This window comes from Oenanthe melanoleuca, chromosome Z, assembly GCF_029582105.1.
Source record: "Oenanthe melanoleuca isolate GR-GAL-2019-014 chromosome Z, OMel1.0, whole genome shotgun sequence".
In the NCBI taxonomy this organism is placed as follows: domain Eukaryota; kingdom Metazoa; phylum Chordata; class Aves; order Passeriformes; family Muscicapidae; genus Oenanthe; species Oenanthe melanoleuca.
The window spans coordinates 30,848,805-30,876,208 of record NC_079362.1 but is presented as its reverse complement, the minus strand read 5'-3'; the positions used below and the strand labels follow the sequence as shown (position 1 = coordinate 30,876,208).

General features: G+C 41.1%; 1 protein-coding gene across 1 annotated transcript in view; it reads right to left on the bottom strand.

Moving 5' to 3' along the window:
• The window catches only part of LOC130265214 (SH2 domain-containing adapter protein B-like), a 58,338-nt gene extending 31,574 nt beyond the window's left edge, over positions 1-26,764 (bottom strand). Inside the window, 3 exon segments of the mRNA XM_056514115.1 lie at positions 12,651-12,768; positions 25,849-26,665; positions 26,667-26,764. Coding sequence (XP_056370090.1) covers positions 12,651-12,768; positions 25,849-26,665; positions 26,667-26,764 — 1,033 coding nt within the window.
• Positions 26,765-27,404: the final 640 nt, after the last annotated feature.

The following is a 27,404-nucleotide window of genomic DNA, read 5'->3' as shown; positions in this document are numbered from 1 at the left end:
CCAAGAGAAAAAATGGTTTAATTTAGAATTCTACCTTCCCATGATTAGATGAAGAAAACTGCTCAGTTGTCATTGCATGTAACCATAGATTTTATTTATCACAATCCAAGGCCTTGCATGCATTAAATGACAGAACAGGAAAAGTGACAGGGATATGAACATCAAAATTACTGGGAAAATGTTTCAACTCATCCTCTTTGGCCTACGATCTCTTTACTCATTGTGTCAAGTAGGTCAGTAAGTGATTGATGGAAGGAGAAACTTGTGTCTAGCATTTGTAGGATTTCAAACACTCTGCACTGAGATGTGCAGCTGCTAGTATTCAGTACCTTGCCCATGTTTGCAGATTTATCTGTAGTTATTATACTGCTTAGGTAAACCCTGACTGGATGTCCATTCCTAGCTAGAAGCCTACTTGCACAGTGATCTGTCAGTTACACAGTGTTGGGTTTTCCCCTTGGATAAGACATAAATAAGTACAGAACATGCAGCAGTGTTTCAATGTATGCAGTATGCAGTCTATCACATCATCACTCAAGAGCATTTGTGCTTCCACTGATACATAACAGCAAATAAATCTGGTTAGCATTCAGCACAGGACCATTAAGAACAGGTGCTTTAAGAAAGCAAATGACAGTCATGTGCAAACATCATAAATCAGTACTTGTTTTCACTTCTTGCAATGGAAGTATAACAAATCCAGAAGAGCATTATTTAATATTTTCCATTTAGGTCAAGTTAGAAAATAGCATGTTTCAAGAGTTCATTGCAATCACGATCCTGATGCATACAACTGAGTAAACACCTTTAGCAGTTACACTCTCACTTTCCAATATGCATCTCTAAACCACCAACCAGCATACATGCAAACGTTTACAATGCACAGAACCACACCCATGGAGACAACTGTGGAAGGCTGTAATTTTTGCTGTGTTTTTTTCTTATTTGTTTTAAGAGATGGAAACAAAATGATCCTTTAAAAAATAGTTAGGAGAGGCTGTATTTTCTTATGCTCTATATTCTACCATGATGCCAGAATGTCAGTGATGGTGCATGTCACAGCCAAAGGAAAGGAAAACAGTATGTGCTACTCAGCAAAAATACAGTACAAAATCAAGGGTATACGTGAAAGACATCACCTTTTTTAACTTCATCTCACTTTTACCTTCCTATTTTAACTGAGGCAGCAGCACAAATACCTTCAAGACAATCTCAGGCTGCATTAGAGCCATAACTGCTGCTGCAGAACTTTCTTAGAAAAAGCCCACACTTTTCTCTCTTGCAGCCCATCCTAGACAAGTAAAACTGTTGTTCAGCTATACAAAAGACAAGCACAAAACCCACTGCTTCATCACAGCAATTTTCAAATTATCCAGTCCGCAGAAAATGAATGCAGAACTGAAAACAAGCCGAGTTCCTTCAGGCAAACCTAATTTCCTGCAGGTTTACCTGCGTTGCTCTTAATTGTTAGTGTAACCTGCAATAGCATCAGTTTTACATGCCTACATCCTGCTTCATAAAACCAAGATGTATGTGGATTCTCTCACTTCAAGGCACCAACACATTAAACTGAACAATGCATAACCTTGTTCAAACCCAGATGGAGACAGACTATTTCTATCTTCTATTTGCACATTGGTATTATTCAACAAATTTAGTCACAGTAGCACAACACAGTCCATGACCAAGCAGAAATACACTGAAGGCTTCCTAGGTCTTTACCTGAATAGGGATAATAGATTAATGCATGTATCAGCACACCAACACACACCAAAACCAGATGAGGATTACCTGACCTCAGCCAGAAAGAACAGGCTGCTCCTGCAGACAACTGCCTCTAATAATTTTAGCAGCCAGAATGGTAATGAACAGCTGGGTTTGCATAAATGTTTGAGCTCCTCCAAAAGAGCGTGTTCAAGCAGAGTTCCTCATAGCCAAAAATCAGAGAAGGAGAGAAGCTGTGTGTTTTTGCCACCATACATAAAATGCAAAGAGCACAAAAATTGTGCTTCTCACCACTTCTTACTGAAGTTTTAAGTTCATTCTATGATGCTGCTGTGAAGCCACATTAAACTGTTGATAAGCCAATGTGGCAAGATGTACAGTGTCTGTACAAAAATAGACACATAACTAACTGGCTGAATCTCCAGCACTCATTTATTTTAAGGATGCAAAAGCAGCCATCTGGTTTGGGTTCCTTAACTGAAAAAGGCACCGGAGAAACTGCAGCTACTACATTACAGCTGACGTCAGAAACAGACTTCATTTACCAAAGGTTTCACTCATATTTTGCCACTAGTTATTTCCAGAATCTGGATGCAAAACCAGCAGGCAAAAATTTTATTCATTTACTAGCAAGCTAAGCACAACAAAGATGACAAAATATCAGAGCTGAAAGGGCATCTTGTTCCTTCAAAGAACTATTCTGTTTACTTCATGCTCAACTAATACTTTCTGTACCAGCTTTTTTGAGCTTACTTAACTCTTCTGTACAGTGCAGATAAAAAATCCAAAGTGATTTGAGTAAATGAGAATATAATATGATAGAATGATTGAGAAAGTTCTTCTGAGAAAAAAAAACTTACTAGTTTAGAGGGGAAAAAAAAAAGAAAGATCTCTAAGCAGGACCTTTGAGTTGAGCACAGCTCGATGGGGAAACAGTAGAAATTCCTTCTGACTTGACAGCACATGTAATGTCCACTAGTTGCCTTCAAAAAACAAATCCAGATAAGGCTAGAAATATCTATTCCCAGGGTTGTCATCCTGACACTAGCTTATTTATTAACTCACTGCCCTTAAACATTTTCACATTTCCTTTGGCTAAAAGCCTCCTTGCAAAAGAATTAGAGGAAAGAGAAAAGGAAAACAAAGCATAATTGAAGATGCATACAAGTGTGACAAGGGATTTTTGTATAACTTTTTGTCCCAAGTGCATGTCTTATTTTTTCTTTTAGCATCACTATTACAGCTCCATATAACAAATCCCTGTAAAACTCATCAGTGACAGTCTACATATCCCATACCCTCTGATTCTTCATGTAACAAGTTCTCCACATTCTGAGCAATGTTGCAAGAAGCAATAGAGCTGGCACCAGTTTGAGAAGACTGAGAGCTGAACTGATAAGCTGGCAAGATGTATCTCTGATATCCCCCTGCCTAATAAAATAACACTCCTCCCAGTCAGAGCCAAAATGAGTTTACAGCGTTCCCTTTCTTTGCAATGGCAAATGGTATGAGTAACCTCTACTTCCATCATACCTCCACCTGGAAAGCATGCAGAATTCCGGCCAGCAGAGTCTGGAAGTGCACACATAGGCCCAGGGCAGTCTGGAAGCCCATCTGCTCAGCCTCTGCTCCTTCCCCCCACAAAGTGATAGTGAACAGCTGTCGAGAGCCATACTCCCTTGCAGCAACAGCATGCTTTCAGCACAGACACTGCCTGTCTAGGGTTACCTCCAAAAAAACAGAATATTTGTGGATAAGCCCCTGCTCAAGCTGTTTCCTTGTGCCTCACAGTCACCTGTCTGGTCTTCCCAGACATAAAGTTTAAAAGGATCACTATTGGGAACATACTGTCATGGTGGTAAAGCTGGAAATCTATTGATAGATTTTGTTTATCTATTAACAAAAGTGGGTTCCAGCTATCTAGTCTGGGATATGCTGACTCTCACACTTCTCACTTTCACAAAGCAGTTGCAGGATCATAAGATAAGGTAGGTTAAACAAGATCTCAGGAAGTGGAAGTCATCTTGTTCCTTGTTCGATCTCCTTTTCAAAGCAGGTTTTAGCTAAGATAAGTCAGATAAGGTAAATAAACATTCTAGATTCTCAGTCCAGTCTTGAAAAATTCCAAGGGTGGAGACTACACCATCTCATAGGCAACCTTCTCCTCTGTCTTCATAGTGAGATTTTTTTTCCCCCTGTATTCAATAAACTTCTTATTTCAGTTTGTATTTCACTGCCTCTAAGCCTTTCCAGGCACAGAAAAGACAGATGGAACACTGATTAAATCAGAAGGAATCACAGTCTACAGAGGACTGATTATGAGGGAAAATTCAAAACAGTTTTGTTTTTTACTTACTTTATCCAATTTAGGGGTTTTATACAACTCACACTAATATCTATAGGACAGGCAGAGGATCCCTTCATGATCCATAAATTCATGATCAGGCATATTCTACCTAAGAGAATCCTTTGCACCAACATGAAGTACATCTTTTCTATCCCACTAGATGACCAGGGAAGTGAGACACTCTCAAATTCAACCTACGTGGTACTAGAGGGTAAGAGTTGGGGAGAGGAGGGTAGAAGTGAGATGGGAGGGAGACTAAAAGGACTTGAACAGGTCAGCAGGACACAAAATGAGAAAACAGTAGTTCTTTCACCTTTGTAACCAAATGAGTAACGTATCCAATGAATAATTTACCAAACTCTTTTTCACTCTGGGGTCACAGTTCTCTTTTTTGTATTTCTCAAGAGATAGCTGCTGGAATTCTAAAATTACAGATCCTCTTGGATCACACAGACCTCAGTGCTACTCAAACTGCTGCCAGAAGCACTGCTGTCCTGAAGGGACAGGCAATTCACATCCTATATTAAAAGCACCACTTCTCCTAAAAAAAAAAGCAGTCCAAAATCTTGAAATTTATCTTGGGATGAGAAGGATGGAGTAGAGGTAACTGGTAGGTGAAAACAGGCATAGAATCAAAGCAGCATACTAAGAAACATAAATATAACTCCCCATGCCACAGGCAACGCTGCATGCAAAGCTCATGTAGGCACCAAGGAAAAAGCACATGCTACATTACAGATGCTGCTTGCATTAGGAAAGCAGATAGATTTTCTCAAACTAGCCATCTTGATCAAAAATGGTTTGAAACTACTGCTTCTTTGCCAACACAAGTCTTCCAGACTGCAGACTGCAAAGTTAAACATAATTTTGAGCTTATTGGCTTCTCTTTCCCAAACATCCAAACATCCATTCCTTCACTTTGCTTTTTAAGCAAGTACATAGGCCAGATTCATCAGATAGTGGGCAAGTAAATTGAATGAATGAAGTTACAGTCCTTCAACATGCACCCTCAAGTAGTCTACTGTAATTCTGATGTATCTTTCCAAAGTTCTGGACATCTTGCTACCATTATTTTGGGCATAAACTTTGTCTTAATGAAAACAAGAGTCAAGAAACTGCAAAAAACTCAATTTTTATTCAGGCTTCAAATGATTCAAGTGTGATTCAAGTTTCACATTAAGTCCATTTCCAGACTATATCAAATCAAGAGAGCAAGATGAAGGTGTTGAAACAGGGAAAAAACCCCACAAAAAAAATCAACATTAAGTTAAAAATCTAGTATTAAACATTAGTGAGAACACCTTAAATCTTTCTAGGGGAGGAGACACCTTTAAACACAAAGAAATTATATTAATTTCATGCACAGCTGGTCTCCAGCCCAGTGATGCACCCAGTTATAGCAACCACAACGCATCACAATCTCTCATGACATGAGAAATTATGGTCTAACCTTTCTGGCTTTATCTTCTCACAATCACTGATGGGGTAAGAAGTGCTCATGAGGACAGGAAGAAAAGTACTGGTGATCCTGGCAACTGGACATGCTTTTAAACTGGTAGGTTTCACAGCATGTGTGAGATCTATTGCCTTGCTGAGAGAATGTAAGGATTTGAGCTGAATCAGGTCCAGCCTATTTCAAACATCTCTCAATTTATGCACATTAGACCTAATACCAAGGAAGATGTTCTCTTCAGTAATTGTTCCTAGACAATTTGTTTCCTTTAAATCATTGCCCAGTAGAATGTCTGTCCAAATTCCAAATGAAGTAATAAAAAACTTGAAATAGACACTGAAGCCTAGGAGGTTTCTAATTAATATTACATCAAGCACACTTTAAAGAAAAAGCACAGCTGTTTAGAGCATATGTCCTCACTTCTCATGAGCTGCAGGGAATTTTGCATTGCAGGATAGCAGCAGGTGACAGTAACACTAGCACCATGCTCCAAATGATGGAATGCTCAGAACACATCTACTATCTCTCCTTTGTCACTTCTAGGAAGAGCTTCCCAAGATTTCCCATGCTGCTCTGTAGGAAACTCTTAACACAAATAAAACCATCTTCTTACCAGTCACAAGCTTACTTCTGTGTGCTGCTGACCTTCAAATCCTACCCAGTGGCTCTCCACATTGCAAATGTTGAGATGAGAGCACATCGAATTTCAAGAGTGAAGAGTTACCATGCATTTTTCCACACTTCTAAAGCAAAATAAAAAATACCTTAAAACTTTTCTACTAGAATGATCAGCATGCAGTCTATTCACATTTGGGGCTGATTCCCAGTCATGGAGAGCCTATTGTTAGACCCTCAAAGAGAATTAGAACTGAAGCGCACAAATGTAGGAATAAGAGAAGGAGTTTAAAGTTTTTTGAAAACAATGCCAGCTGTTGAGCTTATTGGACAAACACACTGCCTCTTCTGTGTTGGCTACAGCTGTCTGCTATGCTCAAGTACAGACAAACAGCAAATCTTACACTGAGCCACTACAGTGCTTACAGATCTGGTTAGCTCGCTAGGCTCAGTAATTTTCAATAGCCCAGAAATATTCTTCCTAAACTTCCCATGCTGTACGTGCTAAACTAGGCATCCTAATCAAAACCTTTATCAAAGTAGTTATCATTGCTCTTCTTATATTATTTGCAGCTATAAGCTCAGTGCCAACAAACAACATGCCAGAGGCCACCTGGTAAAGAATTTTACAAGATCTGACTCACCACCAATGTGCTGTATGTGACTATTCAGATGAAGTTACATGTCTGAACAAAAAAACAGCCTTTCTAGTTACAAGGGAAACTGACACCCAAGACCTTTTGAAGTAGGTGCAGGTTCATGGGAATACTGTTTTCTCCATACTCCCAGCATTTCTGTGAAGGCTTGCACGAAGAGCTGCTGCTCCCAGCACGTCCATGGGAAGCTCCCAGTTAAGGCAGGTGCACTGTTTTTGCTAGGCTGCCTGCCATGCACTAGAGATTCCACTGTGATGCACCCATGGACTCTTAACTCAGTCCCTAGAAAGAAGCAGTGAAGTGCAGGAAGGCATTTACTCTTCTAGCACTGTCTGTACCTAGAGAGGAGTCTCAGCTTTCTGCATCCTCATGGAAAGGAGACCAAGCACAAAAGCTCTAACTATGAGCTAGTTAGACTTGTTCACTGTTATTCTACTGCACAGGATGATGCATATAGAGACAGGATGATAAATACATAGAAAAGGAAGAGGATGCTAATGTTGTGAGCCTATGAACAAAGCTGTGATTTTTCTTTTGGAATTCTCTCTAATATCCCCTTGTTTAATTTCAAAAGGGCTCCTGTTCAAAAAATGCTCTCATCCATTAAATTCCCTCCAGATGAAAACCCTGCCCTTCCTCATCACACAGTTCCCTTAGTTTATGCTCACTTTTGCTAGTACTGCAAATGTGTAATTGCTCAGGTTGATGAATACATTGAACAACACAGGCAAGAAAACAGGTATCTGTACCATCATCCTAATGCCCTAGAGCATCCCTAGGAATAGATTCCAGCTCTTGAGGTCCAGTACACAGATCCTTCTGCCACATCACTTGCCTAGTCCTGGAGCAGGCACACAAGCTCATCTATTCAGTTTGAAACATGAATTCAGCTTTCCATTTATGGCCAGAAGCTTTTTTGTGACTTACTTAGATTTTCCATGTTCAAGAAGTAGTGGCAGCACCCTTCTGTGTTGATTTGGGACTCACCAAATGCACTTTCCCTGATCTCATAGGTTAGCACATCCCACCTACAAGATCTAACATGCCCAGTCCCCATGACAAATGTATGACTAGACTGTTGTGAGAAATGCATCAATATCAAATTTAATTCCTTCCTCCTGTAACACCTACTTTGGCTGTCCAAAAGGAGATATTTTATGCCCTGAGGGATGCCTAAAGCTACCCTGATCAGAACAGAGGCACAGTGTGTATTTTATCAATAGTGCAATGACAGCCTCCTTAAGTCTGCACACAACATAGCATTTGCTCCATGAGGAATACTACATGATATGTTACTTCTCAGGAAAAGCAATTGTTTGCAGAAATGCTGCCCATTTAAGTCTTCAGAGTTCTCAGATACAAGAAGAGGGTTTCCTCCCTGGCTACCACATCCTTGAGGCAGATGCATGAACCACAGGCCAGAACCCCATAAAGAAGCTGATGTCTCTGGCACAGTCCCAGCTCATACCTATAAAAGCAAAGGAATAACATGATGTACATTAAGGCTGTCAGGGCAGACCTGAGGCATTCCTAGATCTCTAAGAAATCAAGGCACTGATGTACCATGTGCTTAACTCACCTTTCAAATCATTGCCCTAACTCAAGGGCTTAGCCTTCCCTAGCCATTCTACAGAAGATGCAATTCCTGATCCTGAAAAAATAGATTTTGCCAACATGCATTTCTCAAGGTATGCATCATATCCTGATAATGCTTTCTACTTCCTCTCTCACCAAACAGACCTAGCCCCACCCCTTACCCAGCCATTTTTCATGATGTGGTTCCACATTATTTTGAGACTTAAAATGACCTTAATTTTACTCTTTTTTAAGTAAGCTGAATTACATATTATAGCATGTATCACACTAGGTGCTTCATAATCAAGAGATCACGAGCTGTTCTGATCTGGGTAACTTTAGAGGTTACTCAGGGCAGAAAATATCTCCTTTTGGAAGCAAGATGCTCTCTTCAAATCCAAGCACCAAGTAGGACAACAGATGCAGGGTATTAACTCCTTTTTGTAGCCAGTATTCTTTATCATACCTTAAAATGACACAGTTCTTGATGCAACAGTTTGCCTACCAGCATATCTCCACTTCAATAATGATCCAAAATTGGATCCTCCTCTAAAGGCAAGTCTTAGATGCATTCTATGATGCAGCACACAGAAAGCTGTGGTATAGACAGCCTTGATCTGGCATTTGATTGTGAATGTTTCATGCAATCTGAGGACTGGTGTAAATTCCTTTGGAAAGAGGATGCCTGGAATATCTATGTCAACACGCACAGCTGTCAGGAGAAAGAGGAAAGGCATGGCCACAACACTATAGCTGGAATAGGGCCTTATGACTTTTAGGGGATTTTAAAGGCAAAAAAATGCACACATTTTCCCCAATCATAGCCATAGTCATATCCATAAACTGAGGAAGCCTTTTCTCCTCTCAGGTAAGGGATTACCACAGAAAACAAAGAGACCCCTCTCCAGGATTTGACATTCAGTGCAGGTTGATGGGAGTAAATATTCAAGTGCCAGCTTCTCTTCCCCTAGCATTCTCTGAGAGGAATGAATGACAGACAAGCCTGGATGTTAGGGTCACCTCTGACCTGACATAGTGTCAGCCATTCACTTCTGTTCAAATGCAGCATCTCCAGCCACTGCTTCTCTGCAGAGTTCTCTCTCAAGCATGAAGAACATCCTACACCTGATCCAAGCAATGATGCTTGGTCACAGTCTAGGTAAGGCAGCACGGGCTTGTTTCTGAGACAGGCCACGTGTCACTGCAGCAGTTACAGACTGGCACCAGGGGAGAAGCAAGGTCCTCCTACTCAGGATCCTTAGAAATCAGCATCATACCTATCTGTCATGCATGCTTGATTGCAGCCAGTCCAGAATCTCATTCCATGCATAGTACGGGATACTTCACATCCTACACCACAGAGAACTTCCTTTATACTCTGTATAAAGGACACTGTACTCTGGGACATCAAATCTCCAAACAGGCTGTGGACAAGGCAAAGATGCAACAACTGTGGCTTTGAGTGCACACCCAGCCAAGCTGAGACTCCCACCTTACAGCACTTCAGGAGCTGGATTGCCAGGGATTCTCTCTGAACCTTTGGCATGGATTTCCTGAAGACAGGACAAACACTTATGAATATCAATAGCACAGCAGATGTGTTTGGCTGACAAGGGATGATAGCTTCTTGTCAACATGCATTTGTTATCAACACACTCTACCTTAGCCTCAGGTTAAGTCTTTCCAAACCTTGTCATAAAGGTTGCTCTTTTTTCTAGTCATCACAACCACAAATCTGGGGAGACAGTATTTTTGGAGGGCCCTATCAGCAAAAGAAACTTCAAGCCTGGCTGAACCCAATTCTATCCACAGATAGCATAGGAACAGATAGACCATTCAATAATTAATTAAAATAAATCAACTCAGGGACTGCCTTTTCTTTTAAATTAAACATCAGCTCAGAACAGACTGCCTGATTCCTGCAAGGCAACAGAACTTTGAGGAAGAAAGGATAAGCTCTGAATAAAAATATTAATTATTTCAGATGTCATGCATTTTTATTTAGAAGCAAGCTTAATTTCTCACATTGAAATCATAGGGTCTAATTTAATTTGGACACCTGCTTTTGCCTAATCCTCTACTAACTTAAGGAGCATGTCATACACACTAAAGTTCTAGGGTCACATTTACACTAGTTCCCAGAGTTCAAGAGTTAGGATACACCAGTAAACATGGAGGAACTGATAAAAAGCTGTTTCATTTTCTGTCTCTCCTACTGTGCATTCTGCTGGGTTGCACAAATTCCCTCTCTCTAGGATTAAGTCACGTTAAATGCAATCAGAAGGATTTAATCAGATTAGCCAGGCTAAACAGATAGCCATCTGATGGTCTATTCATCAGGCAACAAAACTAACAAACATAACATACCAGTAAATATTTTGAGACAAGTAAAACTTCAATCATGAGGTCTTCTTCAGAAGCAGGAGATACACAACAGAACTCAGTAACTATAATCAGAGCCTTTAAAAACCTTCCAACAAGATGCCTTTGGATTATCATTTATCAAGTAAAGTGCAAAGGCAACACCTAAGCAATAAAATGTCCCCACACGTAAAACTACATGTTTGAGTACAGTCAACATAACCTGATGCCATGGAGGTTTCTTGGGGAGACCTTCTCTATTCACATTAAGACAAGATGACCAGAAACTAAATACCCAGATCTCAAAACACTAAACATCATCACAGGTGTATCAATCATCATCTACTTGCTCAGTCACATGAATATTCAGAATACTTGCTCTATCATTAAAATCAATTAAACCCTATTTTCAAAAGTGCCTTTAGCATCTTTGAGAGCTCCTCATGTTTCCTTTATAATAACATGGAGCAGATACAGCAGCTTATCAGTTGCACCAAGCACAATTAGGCAAAGGGATGTCTTATAATTGCATGGCTCACAAATCTACTGTCTCTGACTGCAGCCAAGCCATCCAGTATCATCCACTAAATATCTCACTTGTTATGGCTCATCTGGAAAGGGAGAGAGAACAAACTCCAGTCCTAAATGCAGGAAGAAACAAGCCAATGCACTGCATACTTACTAGTTTAAATTACAAATCCTCATCACTGCTGTACAAAGAGTAAGAAATTATTTGGACTAATTTGATTTTCTGAGAAATTCCTCGACTTACAATAAATAGATTTCTACTGATGAGAAATAACAGCTCCCAGCCCTTCTATAAGGTACTGAAAGCTTCCAAATAACTGTTTCCATGTCATTTCCTGTGTCTCTCTTCAGAAATGCTTTAAGAAAAGAAAAATAGGAACACTTGCATGAAAAAAGGATCTTTGCATCCAACAGCCTCATCTTCCCCCACTGATTAATCTTTCCTGAGGGCCCAAAACAGGAGCTGCCAATAGAAAAGGAAAGCATACAATCAACTTAACTGGGCACAAGAGTGACTTTTACCACAAAATGAGAAAAAAAGGACCTGCTGTACAAATCCAAGAAATGTACATTTGATCTGCACAAAGTTATGTGTCGGTCAAATGGTCACAAATTAAAAGCATATGGCCCCATACCTCAGAATATTTTACAGACTGCACAGCCAACAAGTAGGATATTGATCCTGATAAAGAAAAGACATGGAAAATAGAGGTGCATAATGCCAGTACAAGGGGTTCAAATATTCCAAAGGCATACAACATCATCACCACTAATGACTTCCCTATATGACAGAAAAGGAAGGACACTACCAAGAAAAGCAATTAAAGGCTCACAGGCATCCTTTAGAGTCTCATTTTGACTATTGGTAAAAAAATATCAGAGAAGCAAGGAAGGAAAGAAGGAAGCTAGAAGGATGTAGCTCTGCAGCCCTCCTCTGACACCAAGAAGTCTGATTGAGTCCATAAGAAAGCTGATCAACTGTTTTTGAGTGGAATAACACAATGTCATGCTTTGGCCACCTCAACCACATACACAGATGACAGCCTTCACATTGCTGAGAGGCAAAATACACACTTCAACTCCCACTACTTTATTTTCTCATCTTATCACATGACAGTACAGAACTTCTACATTTAAAAGCAAGATACTTTATTTTCTCATCTTATCACATGACAGTACAGAACTTCTATATTTAAAAGCAAGATTCTATATTTAAAAGTGGTATTTTTAGGTATAAAAGTACATGCAGGAAAATGCACATTTGCTGCTGCCTACCTAAGCATCTTCAGAAACACAGTTTTCCATGCCAAAGGACATTTCTGTTTCATAGAGCAGCTATAATACACATGTGAACTGCCATGCAACAGAAGTTCACGCTGTCTTTTCTTACCAGCCATTATTCTCTGGGCTTCATATGGTTCCATATAGCCAGTGTTCTCCCCTTTTCCCATTCTGTTGAACTCACTTTTGGCATCAAACGGATCTGAGTAGTCATCAGCTATCAATACCTGAAAGACAGGAAGGCAACTGTTACTGAAGTCTCCAGTCAGATATGCAAAGCAGAAGGCAATGACATCCTATCAGCAATAAAAACAGCTTCACTGGCTGCATTCTATGCTGTCTTCAAAGCACAGTATTCGTTCAGAGGATAAATACACAATTGCCACAGATCAACTACTAAATGGTACTGAAATAGAAGCGTGCTCCTGTTCATACTGGAAACTTCATAAAGGCTGACACCACGTCAAAAAGATTTCTAACTAGCACAAGCAATGGAATAATTGGGATGGACAAATTAGAAAGAGCCAACCAGACAGCAAATTCAATCCACTGCAAATCTTATCAGAGAAGTCTGCTAATATACAGGGGGAAAAAGCATTCTTTCCCTTGCACATACTTCATCTCCTCTGCTTTTAAGGTTTATGAGCTACAACTGAAAATATTGCTAGAAACTTTTAAAATAAATATTTTAAGGCTACTCTTTTAACCTTTTAATTTTAGGTTGCACCTGAAAAAAAACAAGACACAAAACAAACTTCTGGGCTAAACTTAAATCCTTGAACCCATCTGTGTCATCCTTTCTTTCAAAGGAACATTATTTTTACTTATATTTTGTGAACTGAGACAAAAGACAGCAAAAAGAAATTATCCATCAGAACATGTTTTCTTTCTCCACTAGGAGACTAAAAAAATCTGAAGGTTAGAAAATCTCACACTTCACCTTATATTACGATGCTTTCCTGACCATTGTATGCTGTGTAAACCATTGTATGCTGTGCAGGTCCCATATATGGGTTTTTTTATCAGTCAATTAAAGTCACAGAAATCATTACTCCCTCTAGTTGAGGAGGTAGAGCTAATCTTTGTTTCTGGGCTGTGACAAGGGGACTGGGGCAAAGGCAGAAATCCTCACATGAGAATTATTGCACAGAGCACAGAGATGTAATCTACAGCAGGCAAAAGAGTCTGAAGCAAACAAAGCAGGCAGAGGCAGGCTTCAACATTAGAATCCCTACAAAGTCATAAGATTATTCAGGTGGGAAAGAACCACAAGAGATCACCCTGTCCAACTCGTCACTCAAAGCAGGGCAAGCCTAAAGGGTTCTGCCCTGAAGGCTTACTTTATTTATGAGGGATTTTTCAACTGGGTTACTTTACATTTTTAAGACCAGCAGTAATAAGACTTAGAGCACAGTGCTATTCCAACAGTATAATTCTTTTCAACGAAGAACCAGGCTTACACTGTCAGCTAAAAGGCTGAAGTTGCATCTGCTCCTGTCTCCTGCAGCCAACATACCCCACCAGTCAGAGAAGAAAAACAGGACACACAAGTATTCACAGATCAAACACCTGCACAAATGCCATGGAATAAATGAACACTCTATTAGGAAAGGCAAAGATCTCCTTTAAGATTAGGAAACAAAACATCTAACACACTTCAGAGTCATTACTCACGTCCTGTAACACTGGCACATTGCAATTTTATACTGCTTATTTCGCTTATTTTACTACCAAGACTGACATTTTAATTATATTTTTTGTGTTTTCCTCCACTCAGAGTTTGAAGTGATTGGAAGCTTTTTTTTTGACCAGAAATCACCAGACTGATACAGATCATAAAGAGAGGGAAACACAGTTCTTTCTTTCACTTGGTGTCCAAAATCACTCCCTCATTATTTCAAAAAACAGTTAACACAAAGGGAAAAATCCCCTCCCCCCATTTGGCAACATATGCCCGAGCAGCAAATCAAGTGACAGCAGCTGCACACTTGAGACAAAGACTACAATGTGTATCACGCAGCAGTAATTTCTCCTAGTCACAAGGACAGTTTTATTTCCAAAAGTGATGTAGCTGAAATGCCATCCATGTTGTCTTCTGCCTGTCAGAAGCTGCTAGGTGGTAGCATGTGCTCTGTGCTGCTCTCCTTGGCAAATGTTGACACAAAACCCTCGCCAATCCTTTGTGTAAAACTGTACTAGAACACGAAACAGAAAGCAGACTTAGCACAGAGCTTATTTGACATTTCTTCTTCTCCACTTGCCTGAAGTATACTAGGAGGAAAATTATCCATAAAAGATGCTGCCAGACAAGACCACCCCCCAAGAAAGTCACCTAAAATCTTCCAACCCAAACAACATTATCCCACAGCAAATCCCAAACCCACTTTTCAGCACTCAGTCAGGCAGGAAGAGCAGCCTGCTTCACCTTTCCTGGAACTGTATATCTTATTACAAGTGGATTTACAATGCTGAACTGTCAGGACTCCCCAGCTGACTGTTACTGTTTCCATATATACTAAAATTCAGTAAATCTCAGCCTAGATATAGCAGCTGGCCAGTGCCAGAATTTGATTTCTTCTATACTTGATAAAAGCTATAAATTCTCCACTTCTTGGAAGTCTCAAGTATTTCTACTTCTTTCAAAAAACCCAGTGCTCGAAAACCTCAAATGAGTATGATTGCTGGTTCTATTATAACATACTTACTGCAAATGTTTGAACTCCTTCTGACAATCCCTATTTCAGAGAATTATTTTTCCTGCATGCAGTGCCCTTTCCACAGCTTTCATCTAGTGCACTTTCAAGGTAAACAGCTAAATTTGCCCAACTTGTCTCCAAACTGATCTTTCATGTTATTGACTGACAAACACTGGACAGGAAGTAGAAGATAATGGACAGCATCCATTGTCTACCAATGCATCCCTCCTAGAAGTCTCATCTAGTCAGATTTTCCAGGATCTAATGCTGTACTTGCCACACCTACCCAGGACACAATTAGAGTAATGGCTGAAATTTTGTAAGCACAGCTAAAGACAGGCTGACCTTTGGATCAGGACACATTTAATTTGGGTCCCTGCTCTGCCAAATTGAGCCACCTTCCTCACAGATCCTATCTGTCAAAATGAAAACACAGCTACCAGAAATCCCCAGAAGGCAGTCATTCAGATTCCAAATTAATGTCTAAATCAGCTGCATTTATCAGGATTATTGTCCAAGACTTGAAGCATATCTGTTGACAGAATGCAAGATCTACGTTCTGAGTGTGGCCTCTGTGAGCTCCTACAACTACTGATTCCTGCTCTATTCAAGCCTGTTCTATGGCATGCCATACACATATGATACTATTTTCTATTTTTGTAGATGCAGTAGAAGTATTTTGATGCATCAGTAACATCAAGCAAAAGAAACTTTAACACATAAATAGAAGTGCAGGTACCAAAATAAGTCAATGAGGATTTGGAGAACACTCACAGGGGGTCTTCTTAGCAGGTTGCTAGTTAAAAGTCTGAAGACAGAGAAAAAGAGTACAGCTCAGTTACCAGACAAGTTGACAAATTAAAAACCATAACTCTAGCTAGAAAGTTAATTAGCAGATACAAGATCAAAAACCCAATAATCACTCCACCCCCCAGAAAATTAAATACAAGCTGAGATTGTGGTTGGTTTATCCCTCCATTATATGTTAACTAAGTTGCAAGCTTCACTGTTGATGCATAGTCTTTGTTCTTCCACAGTCTTAAAAACAGTCTGACAAATATTATCATATTAAATACCAGTTTAAATGGGTACTTGCATATACAAAAGCATAATTTGCATATGCAGCCACAGGAAGAAACCAAAGAACACACCTAACTGCATAATTTCACAGGTATCTCTATCTGACTAAACCCAACATTTTAAAGGGAATGAAAAAGAAGGAAACAAATGAGAACTTGTGACACTGAAAAAATAGGGATAATCCCTTTTTAGAATTGAAAGAATATGCAGAAGATCAAGCTATCCTTCAAACAGCAACATCAGCACAGAACTGTTAGCTATTGCACTAATTTAGTGGCTACTGTGATTAAGGACACCCTATCCTAAAAGAATCCAAGAGGAATTATAATAAACAATGTGTAGCAAAAAATCTAAAAGATATTTCTTGCCCACCAGGCCTTTGCGGAATGTATTAGGGGAGATTTATCTTAAAGATTTATTTTTATTAAATAATATATATTATTATATTATCAATATTTAGATAATGGAATGGTTTGGGTTGGAAGGAATATTAAAGACCCTCTAGTCCCAACCTCCTTGCCATGGGCAGGCACAAATTTAAATAACTGTATAAAGGCAGACCATATATTCCTGGTTTTTTGTGGGTTACATTAAGTGCACCAGTATCTCAGATGACAGCATGTGTCTGTCAGCAAAGATACAGAAGACAAGGGTACTTAAAAAGATTAATATGTCTCTGAGAACATCATAGTCAATACATTTAACACAATGTAATGAAAATACTTTATCCTCTTTGAGAATTTGTATTCACAAAAGTCCAGTCCCTAGCTACAATAGAAGTTACAGAATGGCCTGGGTTGGAAAGGACCTTAAAGATCATATCATTCCAGCCCTTCTCTATGGACAGGGACAGGGCATCCACAACTTCACTGGGCAACCTGCGCCAGTGCCATACCACCTTCCCAGTAAAGAACTTCTTCCTAAAATGTTATGTAAATTTACTCTCATTTCAAAGCCATTCTCCCTTGCCCTGTCACTACATGCCCTTGTAAAAAGTCCCTCTCCAGATTTCTTGTAGGCTTCCTTCAGATGCTGCAAAGCTCCCTTTAGGTCACCCCAAAGCCATCTCTTTTCCAGGATGATCAATCCCAGCTCTGCCTTTGCTCATACCAGAGGTGCTTTATTCATCTCACTGTTACAACAATGGTGGCCAACAATTATTAACTATATTACACAGGGGGACTTGTGCGGTTATTTTGTTTGGTTGGCGTTGTGTTGTATTGGCTGGGAGTTTTTTTAGGGATAAGCTTGGGGAGTTTTTTGACATGTTTTTTTACAGCATGATCTTTTTCACAAATGCCAAATTTCTCTCTTTGACCTCAAGCAACCTCCAGGTCTCACATCCCAAAAGTGCCTTAAACAGATGTTTCTTAGAAAACCTATATTTTCATGTAATATTCAGGCAACTACAAAACAGAAACATGTCTGATGTTGAAGCCTGGACAAAGCTCAGCCTGCATACAGCAAGACTGTGAAGTTTGGTCTTGACTTGTTTTCCATATTAATAAAGACTTTCACTTAGGTTTTCTTCCATGACACAATGAATTCAACAATCTGTTGGATAATCCTCTCTGTAGCCTATGTACTATTTTTTATTCAAAATAAATTTCACAGCCTTGAACAACATGGTAATAGAGTGATCTGTACATGGTTGGACTCCTTAAAGAATCAAGAAAATAAATCAAGGACCTTTAATATCTTGCTAACAAGTCAGAATGATTCAGTATGATTCTAGAGGACTACCCTATAGATAAAGTGTGTACAAAGCCTTTCCTCCTAGTCCTAAATTTAAGTATTGAAAAGACCAGCAGTAGCTCTGCCCCTGGAAGGAATCACAGGCCTCATTCATAGCAGTGACTTCTAGAAACTGACACATCTCATCTAAAAGGTAATTGAAACATGATTTGGGAAATGTGGTGCCTGAATTTCTCAGAGAGCTCTGAACTGGTATTGAGGTGCTAGGAAATTAAAAAAAAAAAAAAAAAAAAAAAAGAGCCTAAAAAAAGTTTAAAAAATTGTATCCCATGTAATTAGCAGAATATGTTTTGTAAAACAATTTTCCACACTTCCTGGACAATGCACAACTACTCCAAAACCACACCTTATGTCTGTTTCCTTGTAAATAGACCGTTTAACAGTAACATTTACAAAAACAGTGACCTATTCAGGAAGATCTGCACCACAGTCCTTTCCTTTCTCTTGCTAGAATCCATGATTATGCTGGTTCAACTGGCTCAGTCTCATATCACTTCCTCCACTTCCAAACAGTGCCTAGCATACTGTTAGTTAAGGAAACAACTACACTGACACAGGGCAGAAAAGGAGTGAAAATTCAAACCACACTCTCTGCCACCAGGCAGCAGTCAGCACAAGCAAGGACATATACAAAAGTGTTTAGAGACACAAACATCTCTCCTTTGTCCTATCCTGTTGTCAGTGAGCCTGGTGAGCAAAGAGTCTTGTAAAAGCAGACATTTCTTCAGTGATCCAAGCAAATACAGTGGTAAACTGGCCACAAGACCAGATTGCGAACTAGGAGATTTCATGCTGACTTGATGTCTAAAAAGAGAAACACAGCTTCATCTTTTTCATTTCTAGATCCTTTCTCCTCATTAATCAGGATAAAATACTTACATGAGTACCCATACAGTACTTGTGGTAAAAAATTTCTCAATTTAAGTTAGAATACCTTAGAATCCAAACAAACTGCATAACTTTATTCAAATTATAGAAGGTTTTACTCCCATCTATGCATTACAGCACTCCTAATGTAACAGTTGGTGTGCAAATTTACCTAAAGTTGGATATGCAAAATAGTGTAATACAGACCTCTTTCCTCATCTGGACAATTTTAAAGAAAAGTCCGCAAGTAATATGTGCACTCTCATGCAGTAGTAAGAAAACTGCATTTATGGTGACCCCACAGTTGTAGCAGAATCATGTAGTGCTGTTTTAGATATGCTTGGAGTCTTGGTGCTTCTGTGTTGACATGCAACAGCTTCTGTACATACCTATGTGAAAATTCAGAGGACCATCTACAGAAACAAGTACAATTCATTCTTTCTTACTGATCCTCACCATCATCATCACTCAGCCCTGCTTTAGCACCCTCACATTATCACTGCCCCCTTGACCAGCCATGCCCAGCTGTGTCCACATGCACTCAATCTGAACAGAGCCCTAGTCACTTTCCTGCTGCAGCATTATGCATTAGTCTATCATCAGACTGCACAAATTCATCTACAGAAGGGGAAATGCACTCCAGCCTGACAGACCAAGGTCCTGCACAACTATCCTTACTGAAATGTGCTATTTTCGTATCATGTAAGTCTGTTGCCAACACAGACTTCATCAGTTACATGAAGACTTAGGATCCATGAGATCTCTGAGGACCTGCAGTAACTTGTATCATGGGAGGTTTAGGTTGTGTATTAAAAAAGGCTCTTCAGGCAGGGTGGCTGGGAACTGGAACAAGCTCCTCAAGGAATCAGTCACAGCACCATGCCAGACAGAGCTCAAGAAGTGCTTGGACAATGCTCTCAGGCACATGGTGTGACTCTTGGAGATGGTGTTGTGCAGGGCCAGGAGCTCAGTGATCCCTGTGCATCCCTTCCAGCCCAGCATTTTGTGTGGTTCTGCAGACTAAACCACTCTTCTGCTCAAAGCAGGCATTATATCAAAGGTAGACCATGTTGTGCAGGATCTTGCCCACACCAGTTTTAAAAGTCTCCAGAGACAGAATGTCCACACCCTGTTTCTCAGCAATACATGCATTTATGTATATGAAATAACAAATAATAATGGTAACTATATAGCATATATTTATAATATTTTGTCCATGTACATATTTGTACATACATATAATGTAGATTTCTGAACTTTACAAATAATTTCAACATATGTAATAAGAAAATCTAAATTCACTTATATAAACTTGTAAATAAACAGTCTGAGATCAGACAACAGATGTGTACACCAGAGAGTTATACGACAGATTGGAGGACGATTTGGATTTGGAATCCATTTGTGGATGTTATGGTTCCCATAAGATGGAAGACATATAAATGCTACACTGGTGGACTGCCCTGGACTCAGTTCAAAAATTTAGAAAAATCCTTTCACAGGCAATACAGGTATCCACCATATAAGTTCAGCTTTTATTTAAACTCAGAACCTGTTAGGCTATAAACTTACTGTTGGCATTTTGACTCTTTTCACCTGTCTTCTGCCATTCATGAAACCTAAAGATGAATGCAGTGTTGTAGTTTTTTTGTTTCACAATCCAAGTTTGCCTTATCCAACATTTGTCCATATACAGATTATTACTACCTTATGAGGTCCAACGATATAAACAATATATTTTCTCCTTGTCTCCTACCCTTAATGGTTTTATCATCCTGAATACATTAACATAAAAACACAGTGACAAAAGAAGTGTAATTATACGGACATAGCTACTATTTATTACTAATGTATTTATTATATTAATAGTATTATTTGTTCTTTTAACACTTTTGGTAAGCTACTGCTTGTCTACAGATGAAAACTTAATTTTTACAAGGAATCCTGCAGGGTGTTCTTACGTGGCATAGCAATCTACAGATGAAAGAGTGATGCAGTAATGCTCTTGCTCACTGGGGGCCAAGTGGTAGCAATTCATACTGATTAGATACACAAGTTGTGTGGAAAGGGGTGGAAACTGGACAAAGGTCCACCACCTTGCCACATTCCCTTATGGTCATTCACACTTGGGTATTAGACTTTTTATAGAATAAGGCAACATAAAAGGTGTTCGGTTACACTCTGCCAGTAAATAGTTCAATAAGCACATTTTAGTTCAGAACAGCAAGTCCATCCCCTTGTTTGAACACAGTAGCTGAGGAACTTTCTTACAATGGGGTTGAGATGCTTACTGCAGAGATATATATATATAATACACTCTTCCAGAAGTCTACCACTCCCTCCTTAAATCTCCACATCTTCTAATTGCCTTATACTCATTCCTGATAGTCTCTCTCTGCTTGGATCTCTTTGTGCCCAAAACTCTGACAATTTGGATAGCTTCCAAAGCTGAGAGAGTTCCAAGTTGTGCATACAGTGCAGATGCCAGGCATACTTGTAACTGAACAGCCTACCACAGCAGGCTACCATTCCAAAAAAGCCCTGAAGTCACTGGGGCTCCAAAGACTGACATCATATCTGAATATCCTCCTGTTCACAAGATTGCTGCAAGTCTCTTAAACATGAGACTGACATATGTGAAAAAAATTGCATTTCTAGCTGCATTACAGCTGCCCTATAACAACATAGATACACAGAAAAAATATAACTTGCTGCCTTTATGTATGGCCTAAGCAATTAGTGCAAGGCCAGCAGCAATGAGTATTTTTTTTCTTCTTTTAGTCAAAGCCATGCAGAGAGAAAGACTGTTTCAGAGTGGAACCAACTGTTTGGAGAAGCAGCTTGACACTCTGCTGCAATAGATTAGACATGGGAATAAGACACTGAGGTACATTTGTAGTTTGGGATCTCTAGAAATAATATTTTCTGATATAATAACCCTAGCACTGCTTAGACATCTTTCAAGTGTTTTCTCAGTGCCCGTAGACATACCAGCTGCAAGATTCTGTTAAATGCACATGACTTCTCAGTTTAAAGATCAAATAAAATATACCTTCCATATACAGAAATAAGACAAGCATCTGCTCAACCCTAACAGAGTATTTTAATAATATAAAGATATTAATCATGTTGTATGGAGTTTAATCATTTTTATGCAGGATGTTAGAAGTCCAAAAAGCTAGACTACTTCACTAGTCTAGTACAAAGGCATTTCTTTCTTACACATAAATACTGTTTTCAGAATTTGTACATCAAGCCAGCAACTCTGCCATTCTGAACAGTTGCCCAGTTGGCTGAACAGTTGCCTGCTTGATTGCTGCTGCCACACAATATTCACATGATTTTGCACTAGATCCACTCTGACTGTGCAGAATCAAGTTATCCTCTACTGCATCAGATATGTCTAGTCCTGTCATTGAAAATTTTGTACTATTTGAAAGTAGCCAAGTGCCTGCTTGACAAAAGTAGCTCGAATTGCTAGGCTGTAGGTTGAACTTTACTTGAACTATAAGGCTATGTTGTGTAAGTTGAACAGATATTATAGTAAAGCCTGGAGCTAACAATATGTACATTAATAATAATTAAACTGGACAAAGCTAGAATTTTAAATATTACTCAAAAATAATGGATCACAGCTTATGGACCTCAACAACCATATTACAACAGGGACTGCAGATCCCAGGTTCTTCAGCTGCAAAACCTCACAAAGAAATGGTTAGGGTCAAACACATAATAGGTGAAAACATATCTGAAGAGTCCTTTCACACAGACACTTCCCTCTCAGTTATTGCTTTATGGATTTACACATACCACAATGCCAGACAGAGGACAATCACTCAGGAAGACTTCAGCTTACTTCATTTGATCTTCATTCACAAGTGGTTTGCCTATTGAATTGGTCTTGAACCAAGTCTTGGGTTTATTCTTACACAAATAGAGGAGATGCCAGATTGATCCAGAATACAACCACATGTTGTTTCAACTTGTCCACACTCCCTAGCTTCTCTGTGGCAAGCAAGGAAATTAAGCTCTCACAAGCCAGCACTAAAGATGAAAGCTGGTAATTTCTTTATCCACCACACTGGAGGACCTGAACTGCTTCAGCCATGAATTCTAACACACCCTGCTCTCCCCTGTCTGAAGGTAAACATCACAGTTTAAGTCCCCAAACCCACCTAATTGTATTACCTAAATAATAATAATAATAGTTTTAAAAATCCACCCAACAACCAGAATTCAAAGACATCTGGAAATTATGACTCTCATTGGGCATCTGTTGTAGAGATTAGTTACCTCACTGCTAAAAGGTGCATGGCAATTTGGGTTTGTCTGCTTCAGCTTTAGTTGATATTTCTACTGCTACACATCAAAACTTCCTGAATCCCACATACATTACATCTCTGTGGTTACTTTACCAGCCTTTGTCTAAAACCTATATATATCTAAATATATTCACGTCTGCCACTGCTTTAAATCTCCATCCCCTTTACTCCCTGAATCAGCTAATTCACAATTTTTCTTTTCCTATGGGAATTTCAGCTAACCAATCTGCCACTATCTGTACTTTACCACTTACCCTTTATAAGTAACCACACCAAACAAGCACCTTCCTGAATCTCCTTCCCATTCCAGTAACTCTTTCAAGTATGACACACAATTGAGCTTTTCAGCCAACTCTTTACTGGTGACAAACCACTGAAGATAGAAAATTGCTCACTGCATCTGTTGAAACCCCTACTTCTCACTTCTCCATCAACACAAAGGAAAACAGCATTCTATCCTTGTAAATGAAGTTGGAAAAAAAACAAACCCAAAACACTGAAACAGCAATGCTGGAATGAAACACAAACATTTAACAGGCAATATTGGATCATTAAATACTAATGTACCTCTATGAATACAGAACTGTATGGCATTTAGTTTTGGTTTGTGTTTTTTTAATTCCTAAAGTGTTTTCTTATGCTATGTTACACACAGATTTTTTTATAATGTTTTTACCATGCCTGTGAATTCTTCTGAACAGCAGACCTCTAGCTTTAGGGGGTTTTATTCCATCTTTACTATTTTTCTTATTAAATCTTTCTTAGAGAAGTTTATTTTCTCTTGCTTTGTTAGCTTACTGAACTATAGACACTTGGTCAACTAAATTCCTTATTTTTCTTCCTCAGTGAACTACAGGTGTAGAAGAGAAGCAGTTCTCTGCTGGCCCACTATGACCCCTGCTTACCAAGTTCACCTGCCAAACTCTACAATTCAGGGCTGTGAAATAAGAGATTTCACATCCATTGCCGGGATAAAATAACAATTGAACAAAAGGCAAGCTATGTTGCCTCTCACATACAAATGCTGTTGCAGGAAGGCACAGATGGCTTTTTGAGGCACAGGGACAATTTTATTTCTCAGATATATTCAGATTTCCTGCTTGTCACATATAGTTCTCTCTCTCAATAATTGGGGAAAAAACCCGAATGTGACAGAATTTTTGGCCACAAGTTTTAGAACCTGCAACAAGGGCTTGGAAGCAGTATACTGATTTATGACCATTACAAAGCAGCAGGTTACCTAGCAACAAATTCTCATTTTCTGATTTGAAAATTGCTTCAGTAGGGTCTACTTCAGTGATTTCTTTTAAATTTTTTTTTTTTAACAGGAAAAAGAAAGATACATTTTGCCCAAGCAGTTGTTTCTGGTGAAAGGCGTTCCCTAAAAGAAGATATCTAGTATCAATGTAGGAAATTTTAAGACTGATTAGATTGTAACACATACTATAAAACATAGTGAGATGCTACCTTTCAGTCAATCACTTCCACAAAAGAAGTTCCTTCCAGTCAGGAACCCCTACTAAGACAATAGAATAAATCCTAGACTTTTCACCCTATATTGGCACTGTCAGAAACAGATTTCTTTGGAATTCCACCTGGACAGATATAATTTATCAAGTTGTCATGGAAGTGTGGCAATACAACATTACATATTTAAACATGTACACACAGATCATCTAGACTGATAACATTCAGCACATACTTGAAATTCCTGTGATGCGACTATCATCCTGGAGTTGAAAATGCCAATTAACAAAACAGAGAAACATTGATTTCCAATACTCGAGAAAAACTGAACTATGCTCACAAGACCAGAGGTGGGAAGATGTGCTGTGCTTAAAAAACAATTAATGCTATTCCCTCTCTACCTTGAGTTCCCAAGTCCAGCACTTTCTAGTGTTGTGTCTAGAATGTTTTGTTAAAATTGAAAGAGAATGACCAGTAAAAGACAGGATAATATTTGCAAATGGGCAAGTACCTGTAGAGTTTGCTTCAGCTACATGCCAGTTGGAAACACAGTACCATGGAAGTTGTTGCCACTGTAACAGAGCACCTTCAACTGCCTCACCTCTGACACTGAACCATAAGGCAAAAAAGTTTATAGATAAACGAATGACAAATTGTCTCTGTATAAAGATTTTCTTTTTTTTTACATATGACTGGCCCATACCACATGCAGTGGCCTCAGCTTCGGGTCACGAACACAAGGCTTTTCAAGGGCCTCTAGCACTCCTCAAGCATCCCCCTAACGACTCACACCCTGTTCTGCGGGGGCATGCCAAGAGCCCTGGTACCATCGTGAGGCTGGCAGCGAACTGAGCCTCGAAGCAGGGCAAGACACGCCTGTGAACCTGCCCCATCAGAAGGAAGGTGAGCTTAAAAGCCAAAAGGAGAGGGCACCATCACTTCACGTGGTACTCCTGCATGTCCTGAAATACCAAAAAGGACCAGGCCACCCAACGAAGGATGACTGAGAACAGCGACAACTCCAGATGTACAGTAGCCGGTCCCCTCGCCAAAAATCCTTCCGGGGGCTGCCCCAGCCCCTACTAGCCTACATGGGCGGGAACAGAAACACAACACTTACTTTATCTTTCGTGGCAGAAGGGGCAGCAGCCGTCGAGTGCTTGGAGCCCTTGCTGAGCTTCTTGCCCGCGCCGTCGCTGCCTCCAGCGCCGCTCTCCACCTTGATCAGCCGGTGCTTGGGGGAGATGTACTTCACGTCGGGCGGCGTCGCCGGGCGGCGCTCGCTGTGGCTGCGGAAGAGGTGCGGGGAGCCCGTGGTGGGAGGCGTGGCGCAGCACGACGAGGAGGAGGAGGAGGAGGAAGCCTTGAGGGCTGCCTCACCCAGGTCCTCGGGCGCCGAGTAGTCCGGGCGGCACATGGCGCGCAGCTTGCGCAGGGACGAGCCGGGCCCGCTGTAGGGGTCCTCGAAGTCGCGGTCCTTCTGGGCGCGGTACGCGCGGAGCAGGTCGCTGGTGTCGTCGCGCAGCCGGCGGCGGGAGAAGCCGGGCGAGGTGTGGTGGTGGAGGTGGAGGTGCGGCGGCCCCTCGGGGCGGGGCGCGCTGCCGGCACCGTTCCGCTTCTCCCGGTAGTCGGGCCGCGGGGGCTGCGGAGGGCTCTTGGTCTTGCTATTGCCCAGGCTGAAGTACTTGTTCAGCCATTTGGCCATCGTCTCTCCCGGTGGCGGCCTCAGCACCGCAGCGCGCTGCCCCCGGCGCCCCGCGCCCCAGCCGCGCTCGCCGCCCGCATGGAGGAGCGGGTCGGCGGGGCGGGCCGGGCGCCCCGCTCCTCGCACTCGCCGCTCTCCCGCTGCCAGCGGCTGGAAGGGCCGCGCCGAGCCCCCCGGCTTCCCGGCGGGAGGGAGGGAGCCGCTCCCGGCCCGAGCCAGGCGCCCGCCGCAGCTCCGGGTCTGCCGCGACCTCAGCCCCGCAGCTCCGCGCTGGCAGCGCAGCCCAGCCTGACCTCAGCACGCACCGGAGAGGCGGGGGACGCATCTGCATGCGGGCCCGCCCACCGCCGCGCCGGGCGGGGCGCGCCAGGTGCCGGGGCGGCGCGGAGCGGAGGGGCCGGCCCTGGCGGCGGGGGCGGTGCCGGTGCCGGTGCCGGTGCCGCTGTACCCGCAGGTGTAGCTGCGCTTCGCGTTCCGGCGCGACGGGATCCGCCGGGGCTTCCCCGCTGCGCCCTCGAACGGGCGGGGGAGCGGAGCTGCCCCCGCGAGGATGGCGGAGGTGCCTTTCTGTTCCTTTCCTAGGTGCCTCTGCCTGTCGTCCGGAGTGGCCGTGGAACCTGCAGCCACCACCTGCACAGTTCGAGCTCTGAATTCTCTACTACCGCTACCTTTGTGTCCCCCTTCCCATCCGAGGTGGGGTAGGAGGGTTCCAGCTGTCCCCTAAAAGGCTGGTTTTGGCTAAGGCGGACGCTAAACAAACAGGATGCTGCTGCTTTTTTTTTTTTTTTTTTTTTTTTTTTTTTTGGTTCCTTTGCTATGTGTGTTTCTAGGTAAGGCCTACAGTAAATCAGGTGCAGAATTGATACTCATGTGAATCATGCTGCTCAGCTTGTGTGTTACCACAAAGATTTGTCATCTGGGCCACCACAGCTGAAACCACTTACTATTGCTCTTTTAATCCTTCTCCACTT